Source organism: Triticum urartu, chromosome 5 (genome assembly GCF_003073215.2).
Source record: "Triticum urartu cultivar G1812 chromosome 5, Tu2.1, whole genome shotgun sequence".
In the NCBI taxonomy this organism is placed as follows: Eukaryota; Viridiplantae; Streptophyta; class Magnoliopsida; order Poales; family Poaceae; genus Triticum; species Triticum urartu.
The window spans coordinates 449,381,287-449,404,474 of record NC_053026.1 but is presented as its reverse complement, the minus strand read 5'-3'; the positions used below and the strand labels follow the sequence as shown (position 1 = coordinate 449,404,474).

At 45.5% G+C, this 23,188-nt stretch overlaps 1 protein-coding gene across 2 annotated transcripts; it reads right to left on the bottom strand.

Annotated features, from left to right (window-relative positions):
- Nucleotides 1-4,658: 4,658 nt before the first annotated feature.
- LOC125509688 (FT-interacting protein 7) lies at nt 4,659-8,527 on the bottom strand. 2 transcript variants are annotated; one of them, XM_048674713.1, is made up of 3 exons: nt 8,194-8,527; nt 7,439-7,502; nt 4,659-7,347 (listed from the first exon to the last, which is right to left on the bottom strand). In XM_048674713.1, exon 3 carries the CDS (start codon nt 7,255-7,257, stop codon nt 4,933-4,935), a length of 2,325 nt encoding a protein of 774 aa, XP_048530670.1. In that variant the 5' UTR covers nt 7,258-7,347; nt 7,439-7,502; nt 8,194-8,527; the 3' UTR covers nt 4,659-4,932. The 2 variants fall into 2 exon arrangements, with proteins under 2 accessions (XP_048530670.1, XP_048530669.1); XM_048674712.1 differs by having other exon boundaries at nt 8,198-8,527.
- Between the last annotated feature and the right edge of the window lie 14,661 nt (nt 8,528-23,188).

Genomic DNA, 23,188 nt, shown 5'->3' with positions numbered 1-23,188 from the left:
TGATTCGGTTTTCCTACCAGAGATGACCCCTAAAAATGTATGAAGACATTGATGTCAAAGGTGGTATATGAAGATATTCACATTGAAGACTATGACAAGAGAAGACATCGCATGAAGCCTATGGAGCTCGAAGACTTAGATCTTTCGTAGTTCTTTTTCTTCTGTGTTGAGTCATAGGAACCACCGTACTGTTAAGTGGGGTCCAAGAGAACCAGTCAGAATGACTGAAGTGATGCTTAACCAAAACATATGTCTTCGAGTGAAGACTATGAGAGCGAATCTTGTCCAGAGTCGGACAAGTCAGCTTTGCTTGTAGCCCAAGTAAAGTTGCCGTGTGAGTTTGAAATCTGACCGTTGGAACACGTGTCAGTTCCTTAGTGACCCAGGGTCATTTCGGACAAATCAGGTCGGGTTGCCTAGTGGCTATAAATAGCCCACCCCCTACAACCATAAACGGTTGGCTGCTCAGAGTTAGAGTATGGCTTTTGTCGTTTGAGAGCAACCCACCTCGAAGCCTTTGAGAGAGAATTCCTTGCGAGGATAAAGCCCTAACCACCCAGAGCCAAAGAGAATTAGGCATCACTTAAGTCTTCTTGTCTGTGTGATCTGAAGACTTATTACACTTGAGGACTGTGAATCCTCCAGCCGGTTAGGCGTCGCGTTCTGAGCATCTAAGAGACATTGTGGATCGCCGGTGAACGAAGTCTGTGAAGGTTTGGGAGTCTACCTTGAAGACTTACCAGAGTGATTGGGCGAGGTCTGTGTGACCTTAGCTCAAGGGGAATACGGTGAGGACTGGGTGTCCTGCGCTGCGTGTTCAGGACTGGGTGTCCGGGACTGTGTGTCCTCAGGTTTAAATACCTAGCCGCCCTAACCAGACATACAGTTGTCACAGCAACTGGAACTGGTCCAACAAATCATTGTCTTCAACGAGTCACTGGTTTCATCCTTCCCTTCCCTTTACTTATTGTTACTCCTTGTGAAGTCATTGTATGTTTGCACTATCTTTTGTCTTCACTGAGTGACTGCGTGTTCTGTTTGGCTTCATAACATCTTCCTACCTGATCCTTACTACATTGCTGCTATTAGTCATTGTGCTCTCACTCCATTGAATACTTGACTATGGTTTGCCCAGTGTAGTCTACCTTCCGCTGCATGGTAATAGGTTTATTTCTATCGTTTGTCTTCGAAACTTCCATGTTTTGAAGACTTTCATAAAAATCGCCTATTCACCCCCCCCCTCAGTCGATATAACACACTTTCAGGTGCGAACCCTTTACACTGAGGAGGGGGTGGCTTATATAGAGTCCGCCAGACCCCTCCGGCCCTCAGTTATGCAGGGTTTTAAGTACATTAAGGTCGGGCGTTACTGGTAACACCCCTAATAAAGTGCTATGATGACCATAAAAGCTACTTAATGACCGACCGTTAGCGTGCGGAGTGACTTTAAGTCTCCTGGCCGTCGGGTGGTTGGATCTTGATCGAGTGGTTGCTTTTTGGTCGAGTGTCTTCGAGTCCGTCGAGTGAAACACCGCCAAGTCGATTGAAATGTGATTTCTTCTAGAGGTGTCCTTGGGTAGGTCAGTTTGGACAGGTCCATGACCCTACCCTAGGTACATAGCTTCATCACCGCACGTCGGCGTCCTTGTGTATTTCCTTACCTGAGCACAAACTCAGCCACTCGGCTACATGGCTTACGACCCAGCTCACCCGAGAACCAGTACACAGGAGGGAGCTATATAGCACACACACGCCACACCCCACTCCGGCCTGCTCGCTCACGACGCGTTCCACGATCCGCATGCCCAGGCCGCGCACACGACGCGCTCGACGCGGCTGGACTCCACATGCATCGTCCACGTCCGCTCGCTAACTACCGAGCATGCACACACACCGGTCACGCACGCCGCGCTCCCGATCCGTCCCGTGTGCACACACGCACGCCCGACGCGATCGCCGTGGCTTATGCCCAACACTCACCCTCCTAAGCCACGAACTACAACAGGTGAGTCCATCGTCGTCGATGTCGCCATGGCCGCCGCACCGCACCGCTACGGCCTCCGCCGTGACGTCGAAGTCGTTGTAGCCGCCACCGCCCTGACGTCGCTGCCAAGCCTGCCACCATGCCGTCGTGCCCTTCGCGCGCAGTCCCCACGTCCCCGCGCTCCCGGCCCGCGCTCCCGCCGCGCACGTACGCGATCTGCGCAACCAGGTCCAGCGCCCTGACGCGGTCCACTCCCGCGGCCACGACGCGTCCGACGCATCCGGTGCGCACCCATAACACGCACCGGTCGCGCCCGACTCGCCGCCGCGCTTATTTCCCTACACCGCTGCGCCGTCAACCGCAGCGCCTCCACGATCGTTGCGTCGAGCCGCCGCAGCCTCTGCGCCACCACGCAGGTCCTCCACGGCCTCCTCGTCTCCGCGATCGCCGCTGCTTGTTGCGCGCACGGCATCACCGTGCATGGCCGCGCATCGCAGCCGACGCGTCCATGTCCGCCGCGCTCGCCAGGGACGCCGCCGCATGCCACGACCGCCCCTCGAACCTTGAGGCTCTGATGCCAATTGTTGTTGCCGCGGCCTTCCTCTTCCTCTCGCTCAGCAGCACCTCTCTCCACTCTCTCAGCTCTTGAGGAAGAAGAAAGACGCAAGTACACAAGTGTTTTTTGCCGGAGCACGAACTCCGCCCGCCGCACGTACGGCGTCCTTGTGTATTTCCTTACCTGAGCACAAACTCAGCCACTCGGCTACATGGCTTACGACCCAGCTCACCCGAGAACCAGTACACGGGAGGGAACTATATAGCACACACACGCCATACCACACTCCGACCTGCTCGCTCATGACGCGTTCCACGATCCGCATGCCCAGGCCGCGCACACGACGCGCTCTTACGCGCTCGACGCGGCCGGACTCCGCATGCATCGTCCACGTCCGCTCGCTAACTACCAAGCATGCACACACACCGGTCACGCACGCCGCGCTCCCGATCCGTCCCGCGTGCACACACGCACGCCCGACGCGATCGCGGTGGCTTATGCCCAACAGATTCCACCATTTTATTAAGGACGGCCTCAGTAAAGCTACCACCAAGTAGAATAACTAGAGAGTTGTAGTTGTAGAGTATATGACACGTAGAAGGTAGGGTGTGTACAAGGTTTAGTGTTAGAGGGGTGCAGGAATAGGGGTGGGGGCTATGGCCAGGCAGGAGAAGTGGGGTTATGCCCCACAGGAATATACCATAAGGGGGGGTTCAAAATTACTTCAAATACTAAAAATAAAGGAAATAAAAATTAACAAATTGAATTTGATGGGATTTTTTTTGTTTCTATGCAGAATTTTTCAAGTACCTGGTTCTCTGTGCTCGAGACATTAGTGATGAATTGGTATCTTGTTGGTGGATCCATGAAATGCTGGTGATGAATCGCCAACTTACTGGTGGGTTACGCGAGTTAACCATGGTAGATTTAGCAGGCGGTTCATCAGTTGAGATTTACTTTACCTGATGCTTCGCTTGCTTCCATTGTTCTTGCATATACTGGCAGGGGAACATGTCAAGACGGAACATGGTAGATCTGAGGCCATGGAAGCATGTTGCGCGACACGCAAAAGACGGACAAATGCATTGCTGGCTTCTTCTTTTCCTTTTTTTTTCTTTTGGAAAGGTTGCTTGCTTCTTTTTGAGGCACGCAGATCTCATCTCGCCCCATGGCGCGACCATTGTTAGTGCTGCTGTGTGCGCATGCTTTATCTTTGGTCGTCTGGTTTTGCTGGCGGTATGGATGGACGATTATCTTAAGAAGCTCGATTGGAACTCGTATGTATGTCTCGCTGTCTGACGTCCGAAGAAACGTGATATATTAACTGAGTACTGATATATTAATATCCATTCAACTTTAGTGTTGGCAGCCAGCATTCTTTTATATCTCACATGTGTCTACCTAACTAGTATGAATGTACTTTGAAAAGCATTAGGGGCATTCTCTTCTCTTTTTGAGAGGAAAACTGTAAGCAAGTACGTGGACCTCGATATTTCCGACGCACATACCTAAATCCTTATAAAATGTGTATATAGTATCCTAAATTGGTATAGGTGCTTGAGATGCAAAGACAGGAGCCAATTAGTTTTTGAATGTATTACATCCTAAGAAGTTGATATTTGAACGTGTGTACATCGATCAAAAACAGAAATTCATGGACAAGCGCAATTTCCTCAACATGTCGATTGGCATTCGAGGAGTTGGCATTCAAATTTGGGAGATAAATGCCAAATTCTTCGTCATATTCGGGCGAGTGAAGGAACACTCCATCTGTGAAGTGCAACAAAAAAGTAGGATCCCAATACTGGCAGCAGCTCCAACTGAAGCAACTGACGATAGATCAGCATTCCTATGAGAAAAATGGGAAGAAAGAGAAGATGCATAAACGGTAAACGAAGGCGCAGCACGCAACTACTTGTACATACTTGACCTGAAACTACATGCACACATATACCAACCCAGGTTCAGTGACAGCAAAATGCCGTCATGGATTCAGTTCACGCTTCAGTCGTTCAGCAAAAATATCATTAACAGTGTCCCAGGCGCACACTGAATCTTCTCATGCAGGCCGACCACTGCTAGATGCAAATGCAAAAGATGATAGGACACAGCAGAAGCTCGGGTGATAGCACACTCTTCAGGCGGCATACATGCATAATAACTAGTCACACATCAGGCGTTTCAGTCGTCAACAGGAAAGGTTCAAAACCGTCCCAAAACAGACACACAAGCAACTGAAAAGACTACAAACAACGACATAGTTCAGTTCAATTTTTTGGCAACCGCGCTTCGACCCCAGCATCATCTCAGTTGCAGCTATAGAATATGCTCAGCATCGAGCCACCGAAACAAGGAAGGCGCCAGATCACAGAGCGAGAGAGACGGTTGCACCTTACAGCATGCTATCAGTCCTTGCCGGCAGCCTCCTGAAGAAGTTCAGCGGGACAGACGGCATCTTGTGGCGGAACCTCGGGTGCCTCAGGGTGTACAGGCCTGCAAGGAAGACCACAACACGGAATGGTGTGACGTACAGGACGATCGCAGCGATGAAGCAGAAGGTCACAAACAGCGCAGTGGCCCTTGGGTCTCTCCAGCTCAGCAGAGACTGCAGTCTTTCTCCTTGTGTTGCAAGATCACCAACAACAGTCTGGATCCTCCCAGCAACGCTCCGGAGGCGGTCATACCGCATCCTGACGATGTCAGGTGGGCGAGATGTAGGGAAGGTGTCAAACTCTTCATCAAGCTCGTCAGGATGGGCGGTCTCCGCATGTGAGAGGCGAGTGTCCATGTGCGGAGGCTGCCTCGACCGCCACCGGTAGTACCACACTCCAATCAGGAATAGGTAGAGAAAGATTGTAGGCAGTATCAGCTCAGGATACAAGACCAGTATCACAAAGAGGACATGGATCAGTATAGTCGTCAGTGGGTTCCTCCAGTGACAGATCTGATCAAACCATCTAGCAACTGCAATCAGAGGGCTCAAGACACCCATGATACGGAAGAAGTTTGCCTTGCTCTTTCTCATGCTCCACATGTGAGAATCCACATCCAGCATGTACTCCACAATTTCTTTTCGCAGTGGCGGTTCTGCACGGCTCAGCCTGGTTGAGACAATGTTGGTTGCTTGGCGTCTTAGGTTATCAACCTGGATCACAGACAACGGGTGTATATAGTGCATCTTGGGCAGCAAGGGCTGTGAATACAGAGTCATCATGTTGAGCAGTGATGAGCATGTGAACCGGACAGCAAGCTGTACCTCACCCATTTTCTTAACGCCAGCAGGTGTCAAAACAATAAGAGGGTATGAGTGGGTATACACCCGATCAGTTTCTAGCGTTGAGAGGCGGATGCGGACCTTGCCAATTCTGGTATCCCGTGCACCATTAGCCTTTTCCCCGCCATTCAAGTGGCAGTTGTCAAATACACCAATAGTGATCACAGTGCATGGATCATGCACTTCCCAAGTGTACTGTTCATTCCACTTGGGAGTGAAACTATCAATGATAGTCCTTGTACGCACCCATTTCTGCCCATACTTAGCAACACAATAAGGGTCAGTCGTGCCGCGTCCATCCTTCGTCTTCATAGGCAACAGGCCCTGCGCAGTCAAGATACCCAGCTCAAGGACCCCAATGTTATGCTTCCACAGCTGTTTGGCAGTTGGCCTTAGATCACTACTGTAATGTGTCGATTCATCCAAGACATGATATCCACCTTCAAGACAAATTCTTAAGTGAATCCTGCTTGAGAACTTGGTCTCCTTCCTCTGCTCACCATCCACCATCACATGCTTCTCAAGATTATACCACTGGCTGTTCAGCAACTTGTGGTCCAGCCTCCGAGCTACATGCTGCAGTGAAATGACAGTTCTCCCAATTACATCATCCTTTCCTGGAGCAATCCTGTCTTCTACACTCAAAATCAGGTGCTCCTCAAATGGCTCAGCTGCAACAAACATCAAGTCCTCATTCCACATTGGATTCAGAGTCCTGCCTGGTGATACTCGGGTTCTAAGAGCCTGGTTTCCTAACATTGCTTTGACATAAACCTCAGGGAACCTGGTCTTGTCATTTGGTATAAGATCTTGTGCTTCAATGACATTGACACGCAGATACCAAAGCTTAGGAGTAAGATAAACTTTTGATCTAATACTTGCAAGGCCATCACCAGGGATTGACGCAGCATCAGAGTGCCAAGCTTCAGGAAATGCTTCATCTGCTTGAGTACCCATCCAAACAGCTAACATCAACTCTCCTTTGACCTTGTGCCCATTCCGTTCTTCCAAGCGATACCATTGTGGAGCCAACGGGCTGTCAGGTGGAACTCGCTTTGGGACCTCATTAAGGTCAAACATAACCCGTCCAATGTAGTCATCTTTAACAAAGTCTTTATCTTTGACGATAATCTCCACTACTGATGCCTGAATGCGCTCCTTCGAGAAGGCAAACACCTGGTTCCACTCAGGATTGGTCTTCTTCTCAAAATGCCGAGTTGTGCCCTTATAATTCCCAAGCTTCACCTCAACATACGGGTCACAACTTCCAGTGAGGTCCTTAGCTGGAAGTTCCTTCGCTTTTACCACTCGAACATAAAGGTACTGCATCTGCTCAACCAGGTCATAGGTGGTGGTGAGCTTGTCACCTGCAGCTGCTCCACCAAGGTGAGGAGTAGTCTCCTTCAAGGAGTACTCCTCCGGGCGGAATGGCCTCTGCATCATCTTGAATGACAGTCTTCAACCAAACAATTTCTACTCAGGATCAGAAAAGGAAAAAAGATACAGCCAACAGCGACTGATTCCCCAGAATAGCTGCAAAATAGAAAATAAGCACGGCCTTTAAATGGTTATTATAGGCAACAAAATGAATGGTTGGTGTACATAAAGAAGAGGAGGTTGGCACCTTTGCAATCAACAATTCAGGCAAGGTCGCTTTCAACCGAACATTTCGTGAGAAAATTCTCCATCTGCCATGTGGGGAAAAACATCTACATCACCAATCTTGAAAAAACATCCGCGACAAGTATAGCGACTGAACTGCGGACACTACAACATAAATGAAAAAACATCTGCAACAAGTATAGCGACTGAACTGGGGACACAACAACATAAATCCATTATACGTATCAAGCAGGACAACAGTAGAGTTATGCTAGCCCTATTCTACACATTGCGGTAACTCAGACTTGAGAAAACGCTGAAACAGCATGTAAGTTGTTGGATCATGAAGAACAGCTAGCCGGTGTTAATTTTGGAACATGAAGAGAACCCACGGCTTTAACTACCAGTCCAAGGAGAACTAAAACAGTACATTTAAACTAGGAAAATAGGAGAAGATCTAGATGCGGCGCCGGGTGCGTGGGATTTAACTAAGCTCTGCATAAAAATAACCTCATATACCTCAAAACGGATGGCAGCAGGAATGTCTGTGCGCATCAGAAAAGGTAAAATATGAATCTAATATAAGAATGGAAACCATGTAAGAACTTGTAAACCGTAGCAGCAGGGAAGAACATGGGACCTAGATCCTCCATCCATTACAAATTCTTTTTACCGTGAACTAGCATCGCTTACCCCTACAGATCTTCCCTCGTGGCAAGCAAGAAAAATAAAATAAAGGGAAAAGCGACAGGGAAGAGCACGGGACTGCGCACTCACGTACCAGATTCCAGCACGCGATCTGAACAACGGGGATCTCGGAAAGGACGGAACCGGAGGAGGAGATATTCGGAATCAGCAGAGATTGGCCGGGAGTCGAGAACAGGAGCAAGGGGGCAATGCTGAAAGATTTCAGTAGATCTTGAGGTGGCCGACCACCGGATCTACACGCCGGAGTGGCTCCCCGCCGGCGGTAGGCACTCTCATGGATCGATCTTTGGGTTTTCTCCTCGGCAAGAACCCTAGGTGGGAGCCGAGAGGGATAAGCGAGAGGGGGGCGAGAGTGGGAAGACTGAGGAAGAGTGTGGAAGAGTGAGGGAAAGCGGCGGACAGGGTGGGCCCCGGGGTGGCTTTTCTCATCGGCGTGGGGAGGGCGACCGACCGAGGCCACGCGAAGGGCGACCCGGCTGGACCCCGGTCGGCGGCTAGCGCGCGTGCTGCGTGGACCGGGTGCGTGCACCGGCATCGCGAGGGAGGTGTGCGTGTGTGAAGCATTTTTCTGGATCAGCGGCGAGAGTGCGAGAGGGGTGAGGACATGGTCTATCGGTGTTTGGTTGGTGAGAAGCCGCCGAGGAAGTGAGTTGTTTATAGTTGGTTCCTTTGTGCGATGATGACGGTGACAAAGTATTCTTGTCGTGAGACCAACTCGTTTTTTAAGGAAAATTTTCATTCCGTTCGCTCGATTCAGGGAGGATTTGGTTTTCTAGAGAGAGAAGAGATGATTTTAATCTTACTTTGGAATTGTTTGCTTCTTCTTTTTTAGGGGAGTTGTTTGCTTCTTAATGTAGTACGTATAATTTGCCTCATCTTACCTTAGGGCTTTGATATGAAATTCTTCTCTTTTTCCAGAAATAATAATTGATCGTCTCTTTTCGTTTGCTCGACCCAAACCGAATCAATCCATCTCTTCTCCCCCGGTTCAAATGATGAACCCTAGTTTTCAGTCGTTGCTCGTCCATGTCGTTGATGGTCGGTACCGCTTCTCATAATGAGAAGCATGCCATGAGGAATGAAATTAGAGACTTGGATCATTGTGTTAAGGAGTTGTAGAAAAGCGAAGATATTTGCGCTAGATTGGTGGTTTGTAATTCCATTTTTTTTCCTATTTTAGTGCTTTCAGTGATGCTTGTGAAGCAATGGTAATGCAATTTGGGAACACGCGTGTCCGCTGATCATTTTCGCAAATCCAGCTGGAATAGAAGTGCTTCACGCAGTGAAAGAAAGCTTCAATAAGTTTACCATACGCTGGTCGGTGTGGAGATGTGAGTGGAGAGCGAGTCCTTGTTCAGAGTAGAGCTATCTTTAGGTGTAGGGCTAGCTAGGTATATAGTAATGCTTGCCTTTGGGGTATTTGGTGATGTGCCGAACTGGGGCTATTTTTCGGCGCTTGCGAGCGTCATCTAGTGGTGGTTTTCTCCTCCTTCGGTCGTTCTCCATGGTGGATGGCGATTGTTCAAGAGGGATGCGATGGAAGCTCTGCAAGAAAGACTCGACGGTGCTCCATATCGGGTTGTCTTGGCCTTCCTTCCCTCAGTTTTTGCTACCATGGGTTTGGACGAAGAAAGGGAAGCGAATTCATTTCAGAGTAACCATTGGTTATATTCTCACTCAATTAGTGGTCATCGGTTTTTGAAAATTCAATTTCTCTTGTACCTAACCTAACGGCCATCTCCTGAAATGCCTTTGTCATAGCATGGACGACGTGTCACCTTATTACTCTATTTGATAACAAAAGGGATTCTTCTACGAACACCGATCGACTCCAAAATACTTGGCTCCGACACGAGCTCGCAAACAAGCCGAAAGAGAAAACTAGGGATAGGTGTGGGGAAAAGAGCGGGAGAAGCGTGGGCCCACGTGGGCGGGCATTAGTGACTTTTTAAATTCAATTTCGGAGTAACCGTCAACTAGATCCGCGCGCTTACCTAACGATCGTCCTTTTCAAAAATGCATTTCCTTCAGGGCATATGTTAACAATCATCTCTTCAAAAAGCTTTTAACGTAACTTCGACGACATATTGTCTCACTCTATCTGATAACACAAAAGGAATGATCTTTTGATATCAGCTCTGGAGTCGAAATACCTAGCACCGACACATGTTTCAAACAAGTTGAAAGAGGAAATGATGAGAAGGTGTGGAAGTAGGGGAAGTGTGCGATTACGTGGCAAAAAATTGTGACCTTAAGAGTAACAATTGATTGAACTTGCGCACTTCACCAACAAGTCATTGGTTTTAAAAAATACAATTTTCTTCCGGGCAGAAGTTAAGAATCATATCTTCAAAAGAACTATTTGTTGTAGAGGATAGTCCATTAATATGTTTGGATTAGAAGGTTTGGTTTGCTATTTTCTATTTTCTAATATAGTGCACTTGCTTACGTGTGCTTTTTTCCTACCCTTGTGCGATGAGTTGCTTCTATTTCCAATTTTGCCCGTCTCAATCCTTGATTGAAGGCCTTGTATCCAGACTGACACAACTAAAAATTCTAATGCATGCTCTACCTTGCACCTGACCACCTGACTAGCAAAATGACGTATAGTAATGTCATAGCCGTGACCTGAAACGAAGGCACAATAGAAAATGTAATAAATTTAGCAAGAGAGGGGCTAGAGCTGAAACAGGCGGATGCCCCTTCCTCTCTCTTTGAAATGGTCTATAATTACCTGCTTCATACAATGTTTTCATCATGGTGTATATTGTGTTTGTAGGGATGCAAGTTAAGCAAGAAATATGGATGTGTAATAGTAAAAAAAAGTCAAGGTAAGTCTAGTATAACTTTACATGCCACTATACATCACTGGATAATAGCCACATGTTTTTATAGAAAGAAGGTAGGCAGGAATGAAATAGTAGCATGGATGTGTGTCATCTTACCATATATGATGTTCTAAGAACACCATTGGACCTTGCACCGACGCTTGATCCAAACAAAGTCGAAAGAGGAAACAAGTGGAAGGCACGTGAAAAGTCTAGGACAAGTGCATGACTATTTGACGAGTGCTTGCCACCTTTCAAACTTAAGAGAAGACGTTGGTTGAATTCGCACTTTTATCAAATTGTCCTCATTTTCCAAAAAAAATAATTCTTTTGAGCAGAAGTTAACTATCATCTATCCAAACCTATTTTTTGTGTTTTGGATGGTGTGTCATCTTACCCTATAAAAATGACGATGTTCTAAGAAACTACTCGACTTTGAGTGCCTAGCACCAACACAAGATCCAAACAAAAACGAAGGAGGAAACAAGTGTAATGCACGGGAAGACCGCGAGAATTATGGAAGTTGGGACTGTTTGGTAGGCATTTGCAATCTTTCATACTTCAGAGAAACCATTAGTTGGATCCGCGCACTTAACCAATGGTCGTCTTTCTTAAAAAATACAGTTTTTTTCGAGCATAAGTTAACAATCGTCTCTTCAAAACACCCTTTTTCATGACTTGGATGGCATGTCATCTTACTATATCTAGAATGATGATGTTTTAAGAACACTAGATCATGAATGGCGCGCGTTGCTGCGCCCGTCTATTTGTAATACTGAATGTTAGTGTTTGATACAAATATGTGAAGGCATTATACCTAAACTTTAAGCAATAGTAATAGGTACAAGACACCAATGCTAGTGTTTTGAAACATACCACACTTTTTTTTGAAAGGTGAAACATAGCACACTTTGTATGGTAGAAGTATCAATATTGCATTGAGTTTGTTGCTAGATAGATTTCAAAATGAAGACAATAAACACAAAGGTTATTATGAAAAATAGGAAAGAAATAGTTGTGATGGGATATGCAAGGCTCCTTCCTGATTTAATGGCATATTATCTTTTGACTGCCGAAATAACAGTTTACAGGAAACTATTGCTGGATATCCTTACAATATACTACAAAATTATTTGTAAGAGCAGTCACAATACTTCACATGCCAACTTGAAGGCAAGGATTTACCTACGATGAAAGATTGTACCCTTCTTTGTTAGCCAATGGCAGTTCGGAGGAAGAAAATTCGAGTTGAAATCTTAGCAATAGCAAGATCATAGAGGAATGTATTTTACCTGCTTCCATTTGTAGCAATGGAACCACAAAGATTTACTTGACTTCTTTTTCTTTACTTCGTCTTGCAGGTTTGACAAATGCACACTTTTTTATCAACCCAGTCACTTGATGCTACATAAAAAGTTAGATTAAATACGTCAAAGATCAGATAGGAGCCACTAAAAGATTAGAAATAATAATATAAATGTAAGATCACATGTCACATCAACCAAGATAAAATCTGTGACACCAAGATGGTTAATTACTCGTATACTACGTGTTGATGCATTTAACATTTTTGACATCACTATATGAGGGCAACACTGTTACAAAGCATGACTGACTGACGAAAGGTGCACAAAAACCATCATATTTACTCAGTATTACATGGTGCAATTAACTTTGCAGCCAGTAGTAAATTTCTCATGTACACAATGGTGCATTTAACTTTGCAGTGCCACATTATTAGCAAAGGCATTTTAGAGGGAAACTACTATTCACTTGGAAGACATAAGCACGGACAACTAAGTCAGATTTGTTTTTTAGCAAGTGTATGCACGACAGACAACACCGGCACTTTAGAAGGTCAGGTCTTCAATTAAAACAGATGTGCAGACAGACAGTGAGTACTTACTACAGAAAATATGTCCTTGTTAAGCTGAGATCTCAATCAATACAGGCAAGAACTCCACCGACCTGAATGTTGTTCTTGACTCTTGACGGTGAGCATGAGCACGAGCGTCGGGGGGGGGGCATGCTGAACAGCCCGAACTCCTCCTCCTTCCCCTGCTGCCACAAACGAGAGAAATAATCAACCATGACAGTTAGGTGCTGCAAGAAGGACTGGCTCTTAGTTAGTTATGGGCGTTGTTTGATGCTCAAGTCGACGGGTGGTACCTCCGCCATGGACGTGACGGCTGGCTCGCGGAGCAAAGTGCGAAGATCTGCACGCAGAACAAACCAAATCAGTGGTGGCAGCATGTACCTTGTATTGTTGCAGTGCAGTACATACTCCAAAAATCATATATCAGTCATTCTATTCCAATTTCCAACAAAATGTGTTACACTATTAAGGAGACAAACTTTTAATTCCAATTTGTATTTTTTTGTCGATAATTCAGACAATTTATGTCAAAATATTGAAGAGTCGGCTCCACAAAATACCCTTGTGCATAACCTGCTATTCTACTGATATGTTGCAGCTTTGTCAGACAAATGAGAACAAATAGGCATCATCTTCTTCCAGTGAGAGAGCGACCATGTATCAACATGAACCTTTGGATGCAAACTTAGTGCAGGAATCAATTTATCTAGTCTCTTCTTTCCAACAGATATATATAGGAAATATTAGCACATTCTGTCAGTATCCCAAAAACAGGGGATGAAGATGAAGAGGTGGGGGCTCTAGAAGGGGCTCTCACCAGCGGCAACCACGGCCAGGTCCTCACGCACTGCGGCCTCCTGGATCGACTGGCCCCCGATTCAGCCACATCCCACGCCGGATCCCCTCGCAAGCCTCGCCTCGACTCGACTTAATCCCCACCCATGCCTTGGCTGGATTGACACAGATTGCCCGCGTCGCCGCATCGAGCGCCCCCGAGCGCGTAAAGCACGTGATCTCGCGATGAAGCGCGGCCCCCTGGAGCAATGAGGAGCGGTGGGTGGATAGGAGAGGCGATGAACGGTGGACGGCGAGGAAGCCTCGTTCTGGAGTGGCAGCGGTGGCGTGGATCAAGGGCAGCAGTCGCACCGGGATGTGGCGACGCCTTGGCTCACAGGGATGGCGGCGTGGACTTGAGCTGCAGCCGTGAGGAACACCGGCGGCAGAGATCTGCGGCAACCGAGAAGAGAACCGAGCAGAGGAGAGGGAAAGGAGAAGAGGAAGGGGCTGAGGCGAGCGAACTGTCGTGAGGGTGGAGGGTAGATGGGTACCAATCGCAGGATAATGGGTCTATTACGGACCCGTAACCCGAATGAACCAGCATCTTGGGATTTTTCTGCGGGAGTAGCTGCCTCTTAGGACAGCTGATCTAGGGCCAGAAACGTCCGGATCAAGAAAATCGACGGTCAAAAACGTAAAGCACTATAAGGGCAGGGAAAGTGCGCAGTTATAATATATCTAAATTGTTGGACTCTGAACACCTAGCACCAACACAAGATTCAAACAAAGCAAAATGATGAAACAAGTGGAAGGCCCCGGAAAGGACTAGGAGAAGAACGGGACTACGTAGCGGGCGCTTGCCACCTTTCAAGCTTAGGAGCAACCATTGATTGGATTTTCACGATTATCCAACAGTCATCATTTTTCAAATATAAAAATTTCTTTGAATACGTCTTTTGTCGTAGCTTGAATGGTGTGTCATATTACTCTGTCTAAAATGACGATGTTCTAAGGACGCCGCAGGACTCCAAATGCCTAGCATCGAAACGAGATCCAAAGAAAATCAAAAGAGGAAACAAGTAGATGGCAGAAGTATAATCTAGGAGAATTGTGGGACTATGTGTCGGGCATTTGCAACCTTTCGAACTTAAGAGCAACCATTGATTGGATGAGAGATGGCGCTCCCACCTCTAGGCGGCGCTGACCTAGGCTCTCCGATGATCTCATCCACCATCCACTGAATTTCAAGTGTTCTCTGATCATCTCTCTTGGCGTCACATGATCTCTACGGGCATATCCATCCTTCATGGGTTCCTCGGGGGGATCAACCCTTGGCTTGGATTTCTCCAAGGGTTTGAATTTTGCAGTCGAGGTTCTTCGGGCCACTGGATCTACAGTCCATCCACTCAATGGTAACAAGTATTTTACTATGATCGTGTCTTTTAGCCGGCATGATTTTCATCTTCATGAGAATTCCGTGGTTGTTGCCTTGGAGGCAGCAATTGGTGGTTCTGCCATAAATCTCTGGGTTTTTCATGTTAAAGAAAAGGTTTTCTTCTTCAATGTTTCCTGCAAGAGGGTTGGTTCCGGCTCATTAGTCCCGGTTTGGAATTGAATCGGCACTAATGTGACTATGAGTGCCGGTTCCAACGGCTTGGTGGGCGGCGCTCATTAGTCCTTGTTCATGGCGAACCTTTAGTACCGGTTCGTGCCATGAACCAGGACTAAAGAGGTGGTGGCAGGCTGGTGTCAGGCTGCAGCTGCACCAACACCTTTAGTCCCGGTTCGTGGCACGAACCGGGACTAGAGATGCACCTTTAGTCCCGGTTCGTATAACCAACCGGGACTAAAGATCATCCTATATAAACCCTTCATCGAGATCGAGCTCTCTGTTCTTCCCCTTTTCTCTCCTCTGTTTTCTTCCTCTTCCTCTCGAGCTCATCCTGCATTTTTGCCAAAATTTCTCAAGATTTGAAGGCACCGTGCCCCATCCATCCAAGTGAACACAAAGGTTAGCAACTTTGTCCTTTCATCTCTCATTGCTAGATTAGCTCTTGCAATGCTCTATAAGTAGTGATTTGTGGGTTTTTAGTTTGGGAGGAATTATATGTGATAGTTTATTTGATTTATATGCAATTTGAGGTCAAAATAACTCTTAGTTTGGCTTTTCTCCTCGGTGAGAACCCTAGGTGGGAGCCGAGAGGGATAAGCGAGAGGGGTGAGAGTGGGAAAACTGAGGAAGAGTGTGGAATAGTGAGGGAAAGCAGCGGACAGGGTGGGCCCGGGGTGGCTTTTCTCATCGGCGTGGGGAGGGAGACCGACCGAGGCCATGCAGAGGGTGACCCAGCTGGACCCCGGTCGGCGGCTAGTGCGCATGCTGCGTGGACCGGGTCCGTGCACCGGCATCGCGTAGGAGGTGTGCGTGTGTGAAGCATTTTTCTAGATCAGCGACAAGACCGCGAGAGGGGTGAGGACATGGTCTATCGGTGTTTGGTTGGTGAGAAGCCGCCGAGGAAGTGAGTTGTTTATAGTTGGTTCTTTTGTGCGATGATGACGGGGACAAAGTATTCTTGTCGTGAGACCAACTCATTTTTTAAGGAAAATTTTGATTCCGTTCGCTTGATTCAGGAAGGATTTGGTTTTTTAGAGAGAGAGAAGATATGATTTTAATCTCACTTTGGAATTGTTTGCTTCTTATTTTTAGGGGAGCTTTTTGCTTCTTATAATGTGTAATTTGCCCCCATCTTACTTTGGGCTTTGATCTTTCGTCTTTTTTCAATTGATATGAAATTCTTCTATTTTTCCAAAAAATAATAATTAATCATCTCTTTTTATTTTGCTCGACCCAAACCGAATCAATCCATCTCTTCTCCCCCGGTTCAAATGATGAACCCTAGTTTCCAGTCATTGCTCGTCCATGTCGTTGATGGTCAGTACCGCTTCTCATAATGAGAAGCATACCATGAGGAATGAAATTAGAGGCTTGGATCATTGTGTTAAGGAGTTGTAGAAAAGCGAAGATATTTGCGCTAGATTGGTGGTTTGTAATTCCTTTTTTCTTCCTATTTTAGTGCTTTTAGCGATGCTTGTGAAGAAATGGTAATGCAATCTAGGAACATGCATGTCCGCTCATCATTTCCTCAAATCCAGCCGGAATAGGAGTGCTTCACGTAGCGAAAGAAAGCTTCAATAAGTTTACCATACAACTCCGCAAATTGGCTTCATGCCGAGACAGTTCCCTCTTCTTCCCCCGAAAGTGACGTTGGTCGGTGTGGAGATGTGAGTGGAGCGCGAGAGTCCCTGTTTGGAGCTATGTTTAGGTCTAGGGCTAGGTATATAGTAAGGCTTGCCTTTGGGGTGTTTGGTGTCATGCCAAACTGGAGCTATGTTTTGGTGCTTGCGAGCGGCATCTAGTGGTGGTTGTCTCCTCCTTCGGTCGTTCTCCATGGTGGATGGCGATTGTTTGGGAGGAGTCCGACATAAGCTCTGCAAGAAAAACTCGACAGTGCTCCAGATCGGGTTGTCTTGGCCTTCCTCCCCTCATTTTTTGCTACCATGGGTTTGGATGAAGAAAGGGAAGTGAATCCATTTCGGAGTAACCATTGGTTATATTTCCACTTAATTAGTGGTCATGGGTTGAAATGCCTTTGTCATAGAATGGACGGCGTGACACCTTATTACTCTATTTGATAACACAGAAAGGATTCTTCTACGTGTTGGGTTCTACGGTAGGGTGCGTCGACTGCAAATTAAAATTTTCCTACGCGCTGAACAACCAAGAACATGCTACGGGAGATGGATCACAGTTCGTTACCACTAGACGCGCAGTCCATGCAGCGGAAGTAGAGTTAGGGCAGCGCGTCCGTGTGGATCATCTCCTCCTCGTCCGATCTCCCTTGTATAGTTGGTAGTCGGTTCCCACGTACAGGTTTGCTGGAACAACGCAAGTGCACCGCCTCTAACGGTATCCGCGCGTGCAGGAGGAACGTCGTGCGGCAGACTGCTAGGTCCAATCACATAACTTGCGGCGAGTGGAGGTGTCTATTCGCAACACATGCAAACCCTAGTGACAACGCCGAAGCGATCAATCATGTGAGTGTGCGACACCTCCACTTTATATAGGCGTCCGTTGCAGGCTCAACACTTGGCCCTTGCACGGACCCTAAAGCCCATAAGTCTACTCGGCTACAATCCGAATACAGCTCGGATCACATCCGACCAGTGTCCTCGGATCCGACCTCATAGGTTCCTTCCTTTAAGCGCGCGACCCCTTAGGTTCAAGCCGGCTTGGTCGCAGTTCGGATGACCTCCGAACTGCACAGTTGGTAGCGGCCTCTAGCAAGGCATGCCGAACACCAAATAGACTATGAAGCTGGTTAGGCGAACTTGTACATCATACTTCCATTCCTTTTGCCACACTATATATGTTGTCGGGATCAAGGCGAGTCTACCATCCTTGTGCTAGCCCGACCTCTTTCTCGTTCCAGTGATGCCGACCACAAACCGGATTATCTCATAATCCTTGTCGCATGGCCATGCTTATCCTGGTCGGATCACACGAAGGGACCAGAGTATATCTCTCCTGATCGGAGGGGCAAATCCCATCTTGCTCGACCACGTCTCGCAGCATGGTTCTGGACAAACCCAAAACCTACCTTTATAACTACCCAGTTATGGAGTAGCATTTGGTCGGGCCAAAGCAAGTCTGACACCATCCCGAGTACATGCGTCAGCTCAGGTCTTAGGACATAGAACATATGTTGTACTCAAGACTCACAGATGACATATCGCTGCATCTCATAGTTGGGTTTGTCCAACTCGGACCTTATCTCGACTCGGATCCAACTACGTCGAATCCGACCAGATCCTTCCAAGTCCATATTATCCGGTTAGCATCCAATGCTCCATGGCTAGTGAGACCAAGCCATCGACCGTGTCATATGCTAGCCTAGTTGGTTGCGCGTCCACACAGCCCTTTCGACTAGGGACCTTTTAGGACAGTCATCATACAATGCATAGTCCCATAAACAAGTCACGTACTTGCTGATACACATCATTGATAATGTCCAAGGACTATCTTTATTCATAAACACATAGGAAATATCATCATACATGATTGCCTCTAGGGCATATCTCCAACAGTACGAACACCGATCGTCTCCAAAATACTTGGCTCCGACACGAGCTCTCAAACAAGCCGAAAGAGAAAACTAGGGGTATGTGTGGGAAAAAAGAGCAAGAGAAGCGTGGGACTACATGGGCGGGCATTAGTGACTTTTCAAATTCAATTTCGAAGTAACCGCCAACTAGATTCGCGCGCTTACCTAATGGTCGTCCTTTTCGAAAATGAATTTCCTTGAGGGCATATGTTAACATCATCTCTTTAAAAAGCTTTTAACGTATCTTCGATGACATATTGTCTCTCTCTATCTGATAATGCAAAAGGAATGATCTTATGATATCAGCTCTGGAATCCAAATACCTAGCACCGACACATGCTTCAAAAAAGTTGAAAGAGGAAATGATGAGAAGGTGTGGGGGTAAGTAGGGGAAGCGTTCGATTACGTGGCAAACATTCGGGACCTTAAGAGTAACAATTGATTGGATTCGCGTACTTCAGCAACAAGTTGTCAATTTGAAAAAAATACAAGTTTCTTCCGGGCAGAAGTTAAGAATCATATCTTCAAAGCACCTATTTGTCGTAGAGGATAGTCCATGAACAAGTTTGGAGTAGAAGGTTTGGTTTGCTATTTGCTACTGTCTAATGTAGTGCGCCAGCTTACACGTGTTTTTTTCCTAGTGTAGTGCGATCAGCCGCTTCTCTTTCCAATTTTGTCCGACTCGATCCTTGATCTAAGGTCTAGTATCTGCACCGACACAACTACAAATTCTAATGCATGCTCTACCTTGCACCTGACCATCAAAATGACGTATAGTAATGTCTGATGTTGCTTGAAGCTACGTCGGTATTTCCCCAAAGAGGAAGGGATGATGCAGCACAGCGTGGTAGGTATTTCCCTCAGATATAAAACCAAGGTTGACGAACTAGTAGGAGAACCAAGCAACACAATGTAAACAACCCCTGCACACAAATAACAACACCTCGCAACCCGACGTGTTAAAGGGGTTGTCAATCCCTTTCGGATAACAGCGCCAGAAACGGCGTGTGACGAAAGATAAAGTTGTAAATATGGATAGATAGAACGCTAAATAAAATAAATTGCAGCAAGGTATTTTTGGGTTTTTGGTTTAATATATCTGAAAATAAAAGCAAATAAAAAGGTAGATCGCAAAGGCAAATATATGAGAAAGAAGACCCGGGGGCCGTAGGTTTTACTAGTGGCTTCTCTCGAGAAAAATAGCAAAAGGTGGGTAAACAAATTACCGTTGGGCAATTGATAGAACCTCAAATAATCATGACGATATCTAGGCAATGATCATTACATAGGCATCACGTCCAAGATTAGTAGACCGACTCCTGCCTGCATCTACTACTATTACTCCACACATCGACTGCTATCCAGCATGTATCTAGTGTATTAAGTTCATGGAAAAACGGAGTAATGCAATAAGAACGATGACATTATGTAGACAAGATCCGTTTATCTATATGGCGGTAGATATAGATCTCGTCTTTTTATCCTTAGTAGCAACGATACATACGTGTCGGTTCCCTTTCTGTCACTGGGATCAAGCACCGTAAGATTGAACCCACTACCGGGCACCTCTTCCCATTGCAAGATAAATAGATCAAGTTGGCCAGACAAAACCCAAATATCGGAGAAGAAATACGAGGCTATAAGAGATCATGCATAAAAGAGATCAAGGAAACTCAAATACTTTCATGGATATAAAAAGATAGATCTGATCATAAACTCAAAGTTCATCGATCCCAACAAACACACCGCAAAAGAGTTACATCATATGGATCGCCAAGAGAACATTGTATTGAGGATCAAGAGAGAGAGAGATGAAGCCATCTAGCTACTAACTACGGACCCGAAGGTCTACAAAGAACTACTCATGCATCATTGGAGAGGCACCAATGGAAGTGGTGAACCCCTCCGTGATGGTGTCTAGATTGGATCTGGTGGTTGTGAACTCTGCGGCGGCTGGATGAATATTTCATCGACTCCCCTAGGGTTCTGGGATTTTTGGGGTATTTATAGAGCAAAGAGGCAGTCCGTGGGGCACCTGAGGTGGGCACAACCCACCAGGGCACGCCTGGGCCTCCTGGCACGTCCTGGTGGGTTGTGCCTCCCTTGGGGCACCCCCAGGCGCAGCCAGGGCCTGTTGTGTTCCTTCTGGCCCATAAAAATTCTTCGTAAAGTTTGTTGGCATTGGACTCCGTTTGATATTGATTTTCTGTGATGTAAAAACATGGAAAAACAACAACTGGCACTTGGCACTATGTCAATAGGTTAGTACCAAAAAATGATATAAAATGATTATAAAACATCCAAGATTGGTAATAAAATAGCATGGAACAATAGTAAATTATAGATACGTTGAAGACATATCAGCATCCCCAAGCTTAACTCCTACTCGTCCTCGAGTAGGTAAGTGATAAAAATAGAATTTTTGATGTGGAGTGTTGTTCATCATGTCATATAATATTCTTTTCTTCATAGCATGGACAATTGGACGTTTATGTGTTCAAAGCAATAGCCTAGTTTTGACATAATAATTTAGATACTCAAGCATATCAACAAGCAACCATGTCTTTCAAAATATCAATGCTAAAATAAGTTATCCCTAGCCCATCATGCTCAAACATTGATCCATTCATGAAACACACTCGAATATTAACTATACCCAATACTTAAGCACAATCATATTGCCTCCTAGTTGGTGCTTTTATGAGAGAAGATGGAGACTCAAAATAAAAATTGCATAAAGTAAAATAAAGGCCCTTCACAGAGGGAAGTAGGGATTTGTAGAGGTGCCAGAGCTCAAAGCGAAAAATTTGAGATAAAAATGTTTTGGGAGGTGTATCCATCCCACCAACGAAAACGACTTAGAGTTCCCAATACTTTCCATGCATAGATATATCACAGGCGGTTCCCAAACAGAAAATAAAGTTTATTCCTTTTTCCACCATAACTTTCACTTTCCATGGCTAACTGTATCCATGGATGCCTCCATACCAACACTTTCCAAGGAATTTATTACTTGACAACATAAAGTAAATTCATTTATTTTTGCATTTCGGGACTGGGCATCCCTAATACCTTTGCCTTACTCTTGTGCAATGACAAGTGAATAAACACTCATCTTGAGAATAACACATTTAGCATGGAAAATATTAGCCACCTCTGACCACTCCGCGAGCGAAACAAACACACAACAAAGAAGTTTATTTTGAAAATTAGAGATGACACATGCAAATTTTCTTAGAACAGCAAAATAATACCGCATATAGGTAGATATAGTGGACTCATGTGGCAAAACTGGTTTAAAGGATTTTGGATGCACAAGTATAGGTCATACTTAGTGCAAAATGAAGGCTAGCAAAAGATTGGGAAGCGACCAACCAAGAAACGAATAATCTCATAAGCAAGCATTAAGCATAATTAACACCGAATAATGGACCACAAGTAGGATATAATTTCATTGCATGGTTATTGACTTTCATGCATGCATAGGGAATCACAAACCTTAACACCAATATTCTTACTAAAGCATAATTACTCATCAAGATGACTCACATATCACATCATCATATCTCAAAACTATTACTAAGAATCAAGTTTATTTTTTCCAATGATCTTCATGACATTTTTTTCTTTATTCTTCTTGGATATCTATCACTTTGGGACTAATTTTCATGTGTTGCTTTTCATAAGCTCAAACAAATATAAGTGAAGATCACGAGCATAACAAATTTTCTTTCTCTCAAAATGATTTAAGTGAAGCAAGATAGAATTTCTTCAAAAATTTACTAACTCTCAAATAAATCTAAGTGAAGCAAGAGAGCATTTCTTCAAAAATACTAAGCACACCATGCTAAAAAAGATATAAGTGAAGCACTAGAGCAAGTCCTAGCTCATAAAAGATTTAAGTGAAGCATAGGGAGCAATTTTAACAAGTCATGACATAATTTTGGCTCTCTCAAATAGGTGTGTCCAGCAAGGATTGATGACTTAAAACACAAAATAAAACAAGCAAAGACACATATCATACAATACGCTCCAAGCAAAACACATATCATGTGACGAATAAAAATATAGTCTCAAGTAAAATACCGATAGTTGTTGGAAGAAAGCGGGGATGCCACTCGGGGGCATCCCCAAGGTTAGTTGGTTGCTCATTCTTGGATAATAGCCTGGGATGCCGGGGCATCCCCAAGCTTAGGCTCTTACATCCTTCCTTCATCCATCGTAAGATAACCCAAAACTTGAAAACTTCAATCACACAGAACTCAACAAAGCCTTCGTGAGATCCGTTAGTATAAGAATAATAAATCACTACTATAAGTGTTGTATCAAACCAATTCATATTTTGTTTTTGTATTATATCTACTAGATTCCAACTTTTCTATGGCAAAAACTCATCAAAGAAAACCATAGAGCCATCAAAATAA